Consider the following 15388-nt stretch of genomic DNA (forward strand, 5'->3'; position numbering starts at 1 on the left):
CAAGACTCATCACTTTGTTACGCATGACGGCATGTTTCGCTGGGAGTAGAATCCATTGATATCAGACAGTGTCAAGGGCTACTGATCACTAAATGCTAGCAGCTTTCTTGAAATAACCATGATCTGCATGAGTAGTGATGAACTGTAGAGGTGCTGAGGAGCACTACTCCGGCGTTATTCAACTACTCAATCCGTTCTATTATTATCTACGCCGTATGTACTCGTCCCCGAATGTCACGCGCCAAATAGAGCTCCACACAATGCTGAGTAAGGGTCGCCTTGCTTATGATTGAATCGGCCTGAGTCGTATTACAGCCAGGAAGCCGACAGGAAATGCGTAGTGGCCGTATGTGGAGGGTGATAACCAGCGTTAGGAGTGCGAGAGTCGGCGCCAATCATAACATCAGACCACCAGTATGGAGTATGGAGTAGTCTGGACTACATGAGGCATTACGGCAGATATCTACAATAGACAATGCGAGTTAACATCTCAATCTGATACATTTTTGGCCTCGTCGCTATAGTCTGTCTCTTTGATGTATCGGACTTCCGAGCAACCAGCGCCTAGTATAGAGCTAGTGGAAGAAGCGCCGCCGCAACTCCGCAGCGGCCAATCCACACTTCATTCAATCTCCCTTGCCTCACACTTCGTTACTCAGACACACTTTCCCCGTTTCCATGCCGGTTAACCTCTCTAGTTGTCGCTGATTTGACGATACGAGCATGGTTTAAAAGGACCTTCTGTGGATGCTGGCATAATTGGCATTTATAGTGCTTTTCTCCCCTCTCGAGGGAATTCCACCAGCCACCGCTGTCGCGGCACAAATACATGAGTTTTCTCAGACCTCCTGACATCTCATATCGTGCTCCTAGAATCTTCATGTTGTGACTTGGCATTACGATCAATGACATACCATCCTTTCGACCTTCGGTGATACCTCTTTGAGGCAGCTCAACCCTGAACTCACGTACCGACTGTACAATATAAGACACAATTCAACGACAAGCAAACCGCCCGATTTTACTTTTAAGTGAATTTGTACGCACTCCGTGCCGGAATTTCGATCTTGCAAAACCCAAAGTACCTAACAGCAGCACGGCATGACGTTCTATCTTTACCGACGCCCCCTACGAGTACCCAAGCATTTGAGGCAGATAACCTAGATCGCCCAGCTTCGAGTATATACTTTTCTTATGAGAACGTGCTATATCTCACAGCGCCGACAAGCGAGCAATCATGGCGCCATCCACCGTCGATGTGCGCCCAAATAGTGAGGGGTCAATTGAGTGTTGGGACGACGATGATGAACTACAATGTTACGAGGACATCCACCTCCGTGCTGCGTCAAGCACTACATCTGTAACGAATTCCTCTGTCCGCCGATCTGGACATCGCGATTCGATTTCTTCGCGTCGCTCTGCTCGCTCCGATCTCGATTCCACCACAGGCGGAGACGAGGACTGGCAAATCCAGCTTCTTGATGAAGATGAGTTTGTGAATGAAGAAGCTATAACTTCTGTCCAAAATGCAGGGATTCCTTTGCCGGTTAATATCCCTCGCGCAGCTCTTGTTGGAGGTACAATTAAACGCCTTGGGAGGAAAAAGACAAAGCGAGAGTTCATTGATGATTGGTCTGACGATTTGGAGCTGCCCAGCCCCAGTGTTGCTCTAGAGTTGAAACGGTTTCACGAAACATCTCTTCCTGAAGCGCTTCTGCATCTTGGCCCTACTTCTCCAGACGCTGTAAACCCCTCTCCCTTCCTCAAAAACGATGTGACGCCGCAACTACCCACGCATGCAATTCCGAGTGACTATTCAACAAGCATCGACGTCGATGACACTGAAGACACCCCTACTATCAAAGCTGCTAAGCAAGTTCCTTCACAGATACCGAGGATTATTAGCAATTTGGATTTCAGCCAAGAAACTGCTTCAACGGAGAACTTTGAGAATGATTTTGAGCTGCCGGCAAACGATTCCCTGCAGCTGCGCAATCCGTCTGCAAGCGCGTCAAGTCCAGCTCCTGACGATATTGACATCGATTGGTCCGAGGGTAGCATTGGTGTACGATTTGGTGGCACTACGCGGGATCATCGCTCGAATCCAAGCTCATCGATCTCGGTTGTAAGCCCGAGCGCATCAAGTTATTTGACAGGTGAAAGCGATGATGAAGGGCTCGACGGTCTTGTGATTCCGGAAGGACCTTTGAACCTAGGGGGACGTCTAACTCAGCCTGAGAAGCAGAACCTTCCGGACGCACCCTATCGTGTGCCCGAAGGTAGACGCCAAGAACAACTTCGCAGCGACGACTTTTTCTCTGGTCTGGATATTAATAGTGGTGACGTTTTCAGCGCCAGGAGACCTTCAATGAATCCAAATATCAAATACAAGACAGAGCCTCTTGGAAGCCCGGCGCGGCGTTCTGCGACGACCCTGACATTTACAAACGCCGCTGTATCGCCAAAAACTCGTATACCTCGCCTTTCTGGACACGACCGAACTCGCTCAACCCATCTGGAAACGGTCTCTGAGAGCGGTGCTCCCTTATCAAAGTTCCGTACATCTCCACGCCGACCAGGCCATGTCTCGCACTCCTCTGTGTCTAGTCTTCCAATAACTGGTTCATCACAGGGGCCATCGATTCAGTTTACGCCAACCCGACGTTCAGTGGGTAGCCGGATTTCAAAAGAAGTCCTAGTGGGCGAGCATGCTCCTGGGAAGCAACTTTTAAAATCGAAACGATCAATGCCATCAATGCGGAACGCACCGCATACGACAAGTAGCACTTCATTAGCATGCCCCCCTGGGCAAGGTGGCTTGAACTGGCTAAATACCGGCACCTGGGCTGCCACTGACCGCGCTGGACTGGATGGGAAGTTATCAACTCGTAAAGCCCAGGCGCCTTTCTTACCTGCCGGAGCGTCAGAAAGACAGTCTCACCACGTCAGCGTGAAAAGCTACCGATATTCCCGCCGGAGCTCTGACGGTGCCAGCGATGCTATCGGCTCCCAAGGTACCGTTACTCGATTGCCGCGGACCAGCCGTCAAGATGGTTCAGGCGTAACTCCAGAAACATTAAGCACAACCCCCAAAAGGACCCTTACCCGACCCGCACGTCGCCGAAATTATGGTGACGGGTCTGAACTAGCCTCTTTCGACGACTTACCTACATCTACCGCAATGGAGAGCAAGTTCGTAAAACAACCCAGTGGCCGTGGGGCACCGCGATTCTTGAAAAATAGACTGAGCATAAGTCAATCCGGACCTTCAAAGCCGGATTCAACCCAACAGATGCTGACTACACACAACCCACTTCAACAGCAAGCATCTATCCCCAGATTTGCGCGAGATACCAATGCATCAAGGAATGCTAGGGAACAACGCATCGCCTCTATGTCCTCAATTTCGAAGACACGGGAAAACAATCCTCTCACCCCTCTTAGCTCAAACTGGAAACCCCAAAATTTCTCACGAATGCCGTCAACCACGGGATCAGTAAGAAGCAAGAAGGGGAGACTGGGCTCGTCATCTGGATCTAGACCGCAGCTAATAAAACCGATTGGTGCGGGGGTACAGGAACGAAAATGTAAGTACTTTCTCAATGAACTTGTAGGAATTTGGCACTGACTTCTGTTGAGCCGTGAACGGTATGCACTACAATCCAGATACTTTCCGTTGGGAAGGGAATGAGAAATCGGTTCAAGGCTTCGACAGCGCCACGCCCAAGTCGCCTAAATCATCGCCCGCCCTGATTACCAATGTGGGGGCTATGCAAAACGTGCAGGTGGTTGGCGGAATGGTGTTTGATCCGCAACGCATGTGCTGGCTCAAGTTAGCGCCGTGCCAGCCGGGGTTGGATGGATTCCTTGCAGTCGAAGATGAAGATGATGTATTCTCGAACTTCGCTGATCTAAAGGAGTCGGGCGTCTCCAGTAAAAGAGCAGCAGGAGCCCTAGAGGACTTCGGTCCAGCAGTTAGCGGAGACGACCGAAGCGGCGAGGATTCTTCTGACGAGTGGCCCATAACAGAGGAGTTTGACGTGGGCCCAGAGTTTATTAAACGCCAGCATACGGAAGAAGAAAAATGGAGACGCAAGGTTAACAAGTGGATGAACCATAACCCTGCTGGCTCCGGAAGCAGCTGGAGGTGGGCTATCCGGGATTTGGTACGTTCTAACAGCACGCTTGGGGCTCAAGAGCTCAGCAATGCATGATTGTTAGGCCTGATTGCTTCCACTTCGCCCGAAGACCTGAGGTGAGACGAAATGAGACAATAATGATGATACCCACGAATTTCCTGAGCTTCTCCTATACATCAATATTACCGGACTCTAATAGTGCGTGGCGAGGAGTTTGACTATTGCGTTTGTCATGGCCCGCCAAAACAACTATCGTCGCTGTATGCCTATATTACCTAGCTTTAGTGGATACCTTTTTTACTTGAGCTGATGGAAATAGAGATTATTATAAAGCTCAATCAGCCGTGATCCAGTTACTCCTCCACATTGGGTATTGTGGCTTTATATTCGAAGCCAATTCTAGCACTGGCCTTAGGGTACCATCCTGCCACAACACCATGGTTTTATGGCTCTCAGACGCGTAAAACCAAGCGCGAGGATGCGGACTTCATCCTTCTGCTAAAATGCGAGCAGTGAGAGTGAGGTAGGGTACAATGTCTACGCGCAATCAAAGTGAGTCTAGAGAGTGCAGTAAATTTATTCATTAGCGCAAAATCCTCAGAATTCTAGTCTTGTGGCGGCTGGACGAGAGGTCATTACCCCTCGCTAAGGATGATGCGAGTACCCTTCACTTTGCCTGTCCCTGCCTGTCTACGTTCCTTGACCCTGGGTAGTGTGAGAGGCCTTTATCCAGCAGCATGTCGTTGAAGGCCTGCGTCTGCTGAGGTTTGATGTCACAGCTTCTGGAGTTCTTGGTAGCTCCTGGATATCCGCTAGAGCGCTATCCTACTGGTAGGCCGTCCTTTCGTGGCGGTCCGGTGCTTGACTATTCACGTACAGCGTTATGCACAACTTAATATCCCGGTCCATCAGCAGAGTGTCCTTGCTTCGTCCTTGCCACAGGCGGGTATTCCGAGTTGCCTGGGACGAGTAGTAGGAGGGCATCCTAGCTGTGGCAGGCTGTCGGTGTCTGAGCGTAGTACGCAGCAAATTGGGCTCGAAAACTGTCCCATTCGTTTGTAGATTCTCAAAATATGAACCTGCTAGGTCAAAGCTGCTGACATTACCTGTAGGTATGCAAGTCACACCACGTCGAGCCAATCACCATGTCTAATGCACTGGTTGCCAGCACACTCATGGATCAAGAACCTATGATACGCTGGGAAAGTTCTCTATAACCCAAAACTTTAGCCATCAACATGGCCACCACAATCCGATAATGTAGGGGAACCGTCGTTTGTGGCTAAGTGAGACAAAACTGTGCGGCACTATCAATCCTAGAATGGGTGATAGGCAATCTGACTTGGAATGGGGTCCCAATTCGAGCTCTCTTTCAGTCGTTATTGGTTTTGGGGCCGGAACCGAATAAGTAGCCCCCGCTTCGGAAGCGTGCGTTTCAGTCAGTATCGCTAGCAGCAGAATGAAGGTCAGGTAAGCTAGTGTGGCACGAGAAGAAGCAACGAAGCCAGGCGCATCAATGATTGAGAACTATTGCGCTAGGTCTCAAGGGGAATTGGATATAGCTAATAGGGTGATTTGCTGCATCAGGCTGGGGTAGGGAACCCTAGTCTTAGATTCATGTACTGCCACCAGGATCTTCCCGGGTTGATTAGCACTGAAGGCCTTTGAGTTAGTCTCCACGATATTCATTGGGGAGGTGCTTTCTATGTTCCATACGGGTCTAGTAAGCCGTTTATGCCATCATAGTGACTAGGTATTGAAAACGTGCAAGTATCCGAGTAAGCTGAACCCCAGTGGAGACCGACTCGGAGCACTAGAGGCCAGCCTGTCCGTCGTTTAGGGCTATCTTCACTGTGCAAGGTGTGAACTATATCAATCATTACATGCTCTTTGATAAGCAGCGTCTCTGCCTGTTTTGTTTTCCGCCCCTCGACCAACATTGTTGCTCGGGATGCTTGATCCTAGTCATTTTTCTCACATCCTTGGCTCCTTCTGCCTTGAGTTGCGCCTTCAATGCAGCTTGCTTTAGCTGCTGTATTTTCTCTATTTGCAGAGTGCACTACACACAGACTACGGCGCCCGTTCTGTTGCCTCCTACCAAAAATCCTGTTTGCTAGTAGTCTATTCAATGCCCTTCTCATTATTTTCCTGCCAGTCATTCGCAGGCCCCTCCTCCCTGGTCCCTAATTATTCGCCCCATTTGCCGGCAGCAGCAAGTGAGTACTAGCCCGCCCCTAATCCAGGAATTCCTTTTGCCTCTGCACTCTCACTGTTACCTGATAGTTGATTGATCGTTACCTTGCATCACTACTCGGGGCACTCCGTGCCTACTGAATATGCATACTTTAAAAAAAAAAAAAAAAAAAAGAATAAAAAAAAAAGGAAAAGAAAGGTGGACGAGGAAAAGAACATGAAGGCAAAGGAACTTGTAGACCGTGACATGGGGCATATAGCCCGTTTAAATTCAACTCTGTATCCGCTCCTTTGTAGCTCGGGCTCAGCATTGAAGGACAGAAAAGTTCCCATCTGACCTTGGATTTTTTTTGTTTTCTCCAATACCAAGTGTCGCGTCTCTAGCTTCCGCCAGGGTTGGGTTAATAGTCCATATATCCCCAAACTCTCACACAACACCAGCGCCAAGTCACAATCACCAGAGACGTTCGAGTACCGCACCTCTCTTCCAATAAACCAGCCAGTCACCGTCATTATCCCCCAGCCTATAACGGTACTGGGGGGAGGGGCCATACAAGCCTGAAAATCGCTGCCGTACTGGAAAGGCTTCTCTATACCACTCTGTCAACGTCAAACCAACCGTATCAGAAGACTTTCGGATATATCAAACAAATTCAAAGAACACGACCATGAGCAGTTTCCATAGGCGCAGTAATGACGCGCAGGAAGGCTACTTCATCAACCCGCACTTATCCCTGCCCATCCCAGGTGGTCATGGAGAGAGTCATGATTTCGAAGCAGGCTCCTACCATTTCCCCCAACATCATTTCAGCTCATATGCGCAGCATTTCAGCTTGCCCTATAACCATTCAAACATGTCGCCCCATCATTCTCAGGGCGCATCCATGGCGCCGGTTCCTGACCACGCAACCCTGCATCTCCCGCCTGCACAATGCATGCCGCAGCACCGTTATCTCCAGGGGCCAGCCTACCTCCCTCTTCATGAAGCATTGACAGAGACCGAGCTTGAGAGCCAGGACTCTAGGAACGAGGACACCATGCTTTCAGAGCCGATAATCCCTCCGCTAGAGGGCTTTCCGGATGTCAAAGAATTCGATAGATTGGTCAAGAGGTAGATATTCTCCCTTCTCTGCCCTGCCTCCTATCCTCTTCATAGCGGGTTTTGAGCTCACACTGTGTTTTTCATAGTTACGTTGACGATTTATCTGTGAAAAAACAAGATAAGGCATTAATTCATGCCAAGAGGGCGCGAAACATAAGAACAGTCTTGATAGACCCTAAGGATACAGCCATTGAATCGGCCCAGTTTCGGTATGAAGTGGCCCATTTTTAGCCGAGATATTTTCATCTGTCATTGGCATGGACCATAAGGGAAGCTAAAGGGCAGTTTAGGTTTTGGGTCAAAAAAATGTTCAAGCTTCAAGCAGTTGGGGGAAATACCTCAGATGTCCGTAAGCCACACCTGTCTGCAGTCAAAAGACCACAGAGCTAATAGGAAGGTGTCACTCATTAGTGCAGGCGAATGATCTGTCATGAAGGGAAGCCAGTCGCTATCAGAGAAAAGCTTTTCAAAATCCTCACGAAGGCGCATCAGCAGTGCCAACACGGTGGTCGAGATAAAACATCTGCTCAGGTACGACAGATATACTCATGGTACGTGGCTGATACAAACTCCCGTAACTGCGTGAGTACTCGACTGATTCCCGGAAGGGTTCCCAAAGAGCTTATATCACGTTTCGTGAAGATATGCCCGACCTGTCAAGTCCGCCGGGGCGGCACTCGCTTAACACCTCCTAACTCGAGAAGAGGCTCGCCCCCCCTGGAACTATCTTCCCGATCTCCAAAGCTTCCATCTCCACCCATATCCAGGCGCCAATCAGCTATCGCAGGATCAGCTTGCTTAGACAGGCCTCAACTAGAGTACTTTCAGCAGCAGAACAATTGGGTAGATTCAGCACGCAAACTGCAGAGACACACGAGCTTGGGTATCGGAAATGTACGATCAGTCAACAGCGGAGTTTTAAGTCATCTTCCGGGTCCGGTTTCGACAACCTTGGATTCATTTCACGCTGACATCCCAGTGCCCCCGCTTCATGTTAACTATGGTCCCGGGTATTCTGGTGCAAATGGGCCATCCAGCCATCGAGATTTCTCCTGCTAACTTCATGTCTCACATGAGTGCGTTATCGTCAACAAAATTAGGGAGGGAAACCGCAGAGTCAGAGCAATGATGGAATGTATTTCATACTGAGTCTGCGGAATTGGAAACAACGTCGCGAAAACTGGATTCTGACTTACATCTCTCAAATAATATGCTCTTGTTATTCCTCCTACTATCATACAAGCCTGTTTGCAGTATCATCAAGACGTCAAGAAACACTAATCAGCAGAGGTGCCACATTGTTCAGATTCTAGCAACCTAAGTCCCCTTTACTATGCAGGAATTACTCACATGCCATCTTCGACGTACCCGTGGTTATTAGTAGATGACGGTAGTCAAGAATTTCACATTGATTGTAGTTGCATCATATAGTACATGTAACCAGGAACTTGGAGCGACGTTTTCAACCGACCAGGGGTATATTCCTCGGAGGCAGATACCGCGGTTTTCAATCCCTGCGATGGTTGCCAAGCAAATATGATACCCGAGGCAGCATACGGACATAATGTTTCTCAGCGAACTAAAGCTGAATTTGGCCCAGTTGAAGCAACGAGGTATGGTTCAGACGGGCAGAGAGAATTTCTTGCCTTTCATTACCCTGCTGACAGGTTACCAATCTAGTAGAGCACACACAAATGGGCAACTTACTTGGTGTAATAGATGTAAAAAAAATCGGAATACAGAAGAGTTTGAATAATTCCTGCCAGAACTGGAACTGCTTGAAAGTGGTTTTCTGCAAAGTATCGATAGATCCAGTTTGGGATATAGAGCGCCCTATAGAGACCCAACGCGAACAGATAATGGGTAGTTATGGTATCTGCTTCACCAGTACGTTGGAGCATAAAAAGTTGAGGTAGGATAGCCACAGACTCGAGCCAAATCGAGAAGGTCCAGAGAATCTGTAGTCGGTCAAGAAAAGGCCCATACTAGACGAAATTAACTGACCTCCGAGATGCTATAATCATGAGGGAAAATAAGAGCGAGTATTGCGCTAGCAGCAAGTAGGTACTGCACTTTGAACGTGTCAAGGTTCGGGTCGTGTGTAGGTCGATAATCGTGGAGCATAAGATAGATGATATAACCAGAGGAGCCGATGAATAAAATCTTGAAGGTCGTATTGTATAGCGAGTCCGTGAAAGCCCAGAACAAATCTAGCGTCATTTCGCGTCAACCAAAGTAACAATGGCATCGAGAGGCATCGGACGAGGTGCCCTGAGACCTACCAAGATAGCGAGTCACAAAAACTATCAGATACAAGACCTGTGACTTGAAAGACAGCCCAGAGCAGCTCTAACCTTGAGTTAGTCTATCAGTAGTACATTGCCGGCGGACGCACGCTTGAAGACTTCATTTTGTGTAAGAGGACGAATATTGAGGCGAGATGGGAGAAATCGGCTGTTACATGATTAGGGCCATGTTGTCAATGAACTATCAAGGGCACAGGGCTCACCGAGTAGTCTGAAGATATTCATTGTGCTATAAGATTCACTTTTGATGATAACAGATACAGTGTGCAAGAGTAGATATAAGCGATTGAATGACAAAATCAAGTCGAATGGTAGTATCTAAATGGCTTGTTTCCGTACTTTTGAGATCAATTAATCATTCAGTTCCACGAACAAGAAGTTGTTCTCATGTGGTCGCAAAGCGAATAATGAGTGATGACATTACAATAAATGTTGACACGAAGCCTGAAGGAAGATACAGGAGCGCGGCGCAAGCGGGTGCGCCCCACATTGATGTAACGCGTCTTGTCTGAGACCTAACGATATAGCTGTACCAGTAGGTACGTACACCAGACATACAGAGTTGAGGCTCCTCTCAAGCGTATTGTTAGATGGATGCAATTCTTACTTGCTCAAGTTGTATTTGTCTACTAAATTTGTGAACTCACAGACTGGTTAGCCAGACGTCTATGCAGAATACCACTGAATCGTATAGCCTCCATACACAAGATATGTACTCTATACCCAAGCTCTCTTGCGTAGGCGCATGTTATTTGCTTAAAGTTGCAGGACTTCATCAGGATGGTATATACTATGGGTTATTTTTCGAGTACTATGGCTTGCAATCAACATACTAGCTGCGCTAAGTCGAGAGCATGAGGGCAGTAGATCGACGCTCATGAATGGCCGCAGTATAGTTGAGCCAGGCTAGACGGACTATCAAAACAATGCCCTGCCAAGTATACCTTCAGCATCAGTGATACATTGTAAATGACCTTCAGCCAGTTCGCTTTTCAAAGAGCAGATTGAACTTTCCCTATCTAACTTATCCCAGTCCCGTAAGCCGGCACGCTTCAGTTTTTGGCTCTCTGCAATTTGATTGAAAAGTCGATCCTTATCTGCGTCAAGCTGGGAGAGGCGTTTCTCTGTTATACTGTCGAGCTCGGTTGGTGCGAGCTTACCTCCAGGTACAATCGTATTGAGACCTACAAGATATTTGGCGTGTCTCGGCGTGTTTGGAGAGGTCCCTGGAACGCTAATAGGACGACAGGAGCGAGAGCGCTGTAATTCAGTCCCAGAAGCTGATAACTGATTATTTCGGGGCGCAATAGGCATTCCATGCGGCCCAGAAGGTGCAGGTCCACGGCGCATTGAGAGGCCTGCCCAGCCGCTGTCTTTGAAATTCGAGCTTCCCCGGGGCCGTGTCGGGGCAGACAAAAGGGAGATATTCGACGAACGATGGTGAGATGGAAGGATCTTAGGACCGTGTGGTGGGCCTGGCGGTGAGGGCGATTTGCGGTTGCGGTTGTTGCTGAACGCCCTCGGCTGGCTAGGGGCATTGCTAGGATACGACGTTCCAGTGTGGGTTGTCCTGTCAAGTTGCTCGGAAGTCTGGGGGACTTCGGCATTAGTCGAGCAAGAGGGCATTTCCGTAATCATCCTCTCTGAGCCAGGTGATTTAGGTCTGACTTCCGGCGTTTCCATCTTGCTTTTAACCGCCGATGCATGATGATCCCGGCTTGTCGATGTCCCCCTCTCCGTGGAACGGCGACGACCTGGAGTATAACTGGTATGCGGCGATCGACTTCTATTGCTTCTTATGCTACTATTCCTATCATCGATGGGGGATGACCGCCTTGAGTTGGACATAGATCCAGGAGCAGAGGGGCGTTTAGCGAATGTGCCATTCGAGGATTGAGACCGTCGTCTCTGTCTATGATAGCGGTCAGCGGTGGTATCCCTGCGCCCATTAGTGAAAGGACTCCGAGCGCGAGGAGCTGGACGCTGGTCGTCATCGAATGATGATCCATGCCTCGGAGGTGAGCCAGGTCTCGTATGCCGGCCAGCGGAAGGTGGGCGGCGGTTTGCTCTATAATGCCCGTAATCGCGGCCAGAAGAAGAGTCTCCTGGCTGTCTTGAGGTCGAGGTGTTATGGCTCCAAATGCTGTCGCGAGCTCGATCTTCCCTGAAAGGAGATCTTGGCCGTCTCGATGACGATACAGGAGATCTCGCTCTTACATCTCGACGAGGTGAGAACTTCCGAGACCCGTACGTTTTCGTGTATGAAACGACACCAACGGCTCTGTTGTACGATTGTGGACTTCGTGAACGGCGTCTGTATACCGGGGGTGAGCGGCTCCTGGGGCGGGAGTATGGCCGACCTGGAGATGGTGCCCAGGTATCGGCGACAAAACGATTTGGAGGAGAGCGCATTCGTGGAGGTGACCTGCTGCGACGGCTATAACCTCGAGAACTCCCAGGCCGATAGCTCTCCCCACCACGATGGTCATCAAATCTGTAAAGTAAAAGCACACGCTCAGTAAACGGAAATTGAGTAGTCGGCATGAGGTTTGCATGAGGGCAATGAAGAACAAACCTTCTGGCACGATCCCAGTCCATCTTTTCATGTGTCAGAATCAAGACACCAGAGAGACTCGGTCACTTCTGTACTGCCGAATATCTGTTACCAGCAGCGTAATTGAATTGTAGCGAGAGATGAGATTTCATGTGCATTCCTGGGTAGGTAGGTTTGACTACTTTTGTGAAGCCGTCTGCATCTGAGAACTTGTGAAAGTGAGATCCGGGAACTGTTGTGCCACATGCTGAATCATCTGTACCAAAGTCTGATCAGACCTCAGTCCAGACAAAATGTTTAGAAATGCCTTCTATACATTTCATGGGTTGATTATAACGCGTGAAACATTTATCTCAACTAATGTTTATAGCTTTCAGCTGAAGAAATAAATGTGAGAGACCAGAGCACTCAATGCCGCGGTACTACTAGTGCCACATTCCACCTCACAATTAAAGTGTCGAGGTATATTTATCTGCTCCTCGGCCACACCGATTTTGAATTGACTACTAACGTCAACCTAGGCCTCCTGGTTTTTATGTTCTTGCCGCGAAAGAAAATGAGCTGATACCAGTGGATAATCAAACGACCGCAGGCCCCAAGTCTTATAACGTTCCTGTTCCATGCGTTGATTTGGACGCGACGATTTCCTGTATTAACTCCGTATTTTCCAAGGCTTGTTGAGCTGCCCTGTCTCCGGCAATCGTTTTATTTGACCCTTGTCCGGAACCGAGGTGCTTATTGTTCCAGCCCCAACCTGTAAAATATACGCCAATAAAAAAAGTTTGCGTTCCTCCCTGATGCTGAACTGATTCCTTTTCGTCAATATACCTCAGTTTGGCGCCTTTCCCGTTGATTTTCCTTGCAAGCGCCTCCTTGGCCTGGAAAGTTGAACATGATTCTTCGAAGCTATCCAGTTTCGGCGACCAAAGCTCAGAAAGCCACGTTTCAGCAACAGAGTAGCCATCAGGATGAGACAATATAAGAGCAGCAACGTAGGCTTCGAAGATGTCCCCTTTCGTTTTAATCCATCTCTTTGGCTGATTGTAAAGCTCAGCTGGAACTGAGGCTTTTTTGTCGATGCCGTACTGGGTGGCGTATTCAGCCAGTGTCTCATTCTTCACCAGAAGTTCCCTAATTTGAGAAATGCGACCAGATGGTATGTGCTGAAATTTGTTCCATATGAGTTTGGTGGAGATAAGCTCTATATACGCGTCACCTAGGATTTCAAGCCTATCATAAGTTGTTCTCGGATCTTTGGCCACGCCGGGATGTGTAAAGACTGCCCGTTCGAGTTGGTCGTCTTTGATGGGGGGTAATGGTGGCACACGTCTGGTATGACATGGGATTGGCCTTGAAGATACATCAGCATCATTGCCGTTCAAGTTTGTGGTCGTATTGGAAAGAAGCGACGTCTTCTGTAGAGCTAGGGTGAATCTTTTAGCTGCTTCAAAAATCTCTGAGCTGGGCTTGACACCTCGACTCTCAGAAACCGTAGTAATTTTGTTAACGAGCATGCAGATGGTTTGTATGTCATTTTGAAAATCACTGTCTGGTAAGGGCATTTGCGAAGAAGCTTTTATGGGACTATAGTCATGATGTTTCTATTCCAGTCAGTTGCTAGTTATGAACTTCCGAGAGGTTATTGACCTTCACTCTTGTTCTCGCTACGTTGTCATCATGATATGATGCAAAGACCGATTTACGCTTTCTATCCATGAGCGTATTTCTGACAATGGTTGCAATTTGCATTTTAACGCCAGATCTTCGTGAAATATGATGCCGCATCCGAGTATGCCACGTGACTTGCATACGTTTTGAGTTGTCGGGGCCAGTGGACATCTCGACTCTCAGATGCTCACGAAGCAACAATTTTACACCCCCGTGGATGATGGCCGCTCAATATAGTCGGTTATTGGAATTGGCTAAGGTACAGCATCTTCAACAAATATATGTCATTGTAATTCTGGTTTACAGGTGTTGTAACAGGTCCAATGCCGGGTCTTCTCCCAAAACTTCAACCCCGATAGGCTACGGCTAGGGAATAAGGTGCTACGCCAAAGGTTACGAGGACCAGCACTGGCAGCATGGTATCCTAAGAAAACAGTCTCGTTTCGAGATTTGCGAACGACGTGCAACTCCCTGGGTCTGACAACTTTTGATGAAGCCGAGGACGACAGAGAAGAGGCCATTCAGATGTGAGTTTGCTCTGTCCGTGGTAAGGTATATTTTGCTTATATGTGATAACAGTGCCAAACTACGTGGAAAGGGAAGACCAAAGAAAAAACGAACAGCTGCAGGTATGGTTAACTTACCCATAATATTAATAGCTGCATTTAACATCATCCTTTCTCTCCAGAATCAAGATCAGCCAAGAAGAAGAAATAGTGTTCTAGCGAACTATGAATCAGCTCCATTAGTTTCATCCTGTATTATATCTGATGTTATTGAATCCTGTTATTTTTAAGAATTATCATGGTACCTTGTCGCCGCTATTATTGATTTATAGACAAGGCCATGTGGAGTATTTATTTCTTTACCTTTAATATCTAATTATCATCTTGCCTACGTTTACGAAGCAATTGGAACCCCTAGGCTATGATTATATAGTACTATATGGAAATAGTAAAACTAATCCTATGAAGATAACTAGACAAGTTAACTAGACAAGTATAAATATGTACTAATACAGTGAAATATAATATAAAAAAAATAAAAGAATGTTTTCAAAATTTATGTTATAAGCCTGTATATAACTGGATGTCACGAGCTAGAGTCGTTGATACTAACAAGTAGCATTGGACTAGAGAATTTTCTAGGGAAGATTCTTGGCTGGTGGCTTAGTCAGCCCGGAGAGTCGGCCCATGGCTTATATCAGGATTGCCCTAGTTCCTGGTAGGGGTCGCTATATAGCAGTGGACAGCTAGCCTGAGAAGGGGGCTAATGTTATGGGTTGAACCCCAGAATAACGGCTCAGGCGTGGCCTTCGCTGCTATATAGGGCGCTAGATTCAACTGATCATTCTGATCAGTTGTCTTGTACCTTTTTAGTCAAGCGGTCTGACCTATACTAGCGCGTAGGTATCCAGCCTGTTACA

The 15388-nt window shown here is 47.9% G+C and overlaps 6 protein-coding genes across 6 annotated transcripts; 3 read left to right on the forward strand and 3 right to left on the reverse strand.

Moving 5' to 3' along the window:
• Positions 1–1075: 1075 nt before the first annotated feature.
• On the forward strand, positions 1076–4532 carry BDW70DRAFT_46305 (putative cytokinesis regulator (Byr4)). Its single transcript, XM_073744064.1, has 3 exons — positions 1076–3587; positions 3640–4399; positions 4459–4532. Exons 1-2 carry the CDS (start codon positions 1238–1240, stop codon positions 4212–4214), a joined length of 2925 nt encoding a protein of 974 aa, XP_073596502.1. The 5' UTR covers positions 1076–1237; the 3' UTR covers positions 4215–4399; positions 4459–4532.
• Positions 4533–6888: 2356 nt separating this feature from the next.
• BDW70DRAFT_135576 (uncharacterized protein) lies at positions 6889–8052 on the forward strand. Its single transcript, XM_073736713.1, has 2 exons — positions 6889–7708; positions 7773–8052. The coding sequence occupies exon 1, from the start codon at positions 7001–7003 to the stop codon at positions 7445–7447; it is 447 nt and encodes a 148-aa protein (XP_073596503.1). The 5' UTR covers positions 6889–7000; the 3' UTR covers positions 7448–7708; positions 7773–8052.
• Positions 8053–8614: 562 nt separating this feature from the next.
• On the reverse strand, positions 8615–10146 carry BDW70DRAFT_135577 (ER lumen protein retaining receptor-domain-containing protein). Its single transcript, XM_073736714.1, has 7 exons — positions 9944–10146; positions 9830–9888; positions 9717–9783; positions 9439–9644; positions 9142–9392; positions 8785–9091; positions 8615–8711 (listed from the first exon to the last, which is right to left on the reverse strand). The coding sequence occupies exons 1-6, from the start codon at positions 9963–9965 to the stop codon at positions 9055–9057; spliced, it is 642 nt and encodes a 213-aa protein (XP_073596504.1). The 5' UTR covers positions 9966–10146; the 3' UTR covers positions 8615–8711; positions 8785–9054.
• Positions 10147–10400: 254 nt separating this feature from the next.
• Positions 10401–12581, reverse strand: BDW70DRAFT_135578 (uncharacterized protein). The gene is made up of 2 exons (XM_073736715.1): positions 12316–12581; positions 10401–12234 (listed from the first exon to the last, which is right to left on the reverse strand). The coding sequence occupies exons 1-2, from the start codon at positions 12336–12338 to the stop codon at positions 10659–10661; spliced, it is 1599 nt and encodes a 532-aa protein (XP_073596505.1). The 5' UTR covers positions 12339–12581; the 3' UTR covers positions 10401–10658.
• A 38-nt stretch (positions 12582–12619) lies between these two features.
• BDW70DRAFT_46335 (ribonuclease III) lies at positions 12620–14019 on the reverse strand. Its single transcript, XM_073744065.1, has 2 exons — positions 13942–14019; positions 12620–13895 (listed from the first exon to the last, which is right to left on the reverse strand). The coding sequence occupies exons 1-2, from the start codon at positions 14008–14010 to the stop codon at positions 12897–12899; spliced, it is 1068 nt and encodes a 355-aa protein (XP_073596506.1). The 5' UTR covers positions 14011–14019; the 3' UTR covers positions 12620–12896.
• Positions 14020–14154: 135 nt separating this feature from the next.
• On the forward strand, positions 14155–14859 carry BDW70DRAFT_135582 (mitochondrial 37S ribosomal protein mS33). Its single transcript, XM_073736716.1, has 4 exons — positions 14155–14221; positions 14281–14489; positions 14542–14591; positions 14651–14859. The coding sequence occupies exons 1-4, from the start codon at positions 14180–14182 to the stop codon at positions 14677–14679; spliced, it is 330 nt and encodes a 109-aa protein (XP_073596507.1). The 5' UTR covers positions 14155–14179; the 3' UTR covers positions 14680–14859.
• The last annotated feature ends 529 nt before the right edge of the window (positions 14860–15388 follow it).

This window comes from Aspergillus foveolatus (genome assembly GCF_047715535.1).
Source record: "Aspergillus foveolatus strain CBS 279.81 unplaced genomic scaffold BDW70scaffold_21, whole genome shotgun sequence".
NCBI lineage: Eukaryota > Fungi > Ascomycota > Eurotiomycetes > Eurotiales > Aspergillaceae > Aspergillus > Aspergillus foveolatus.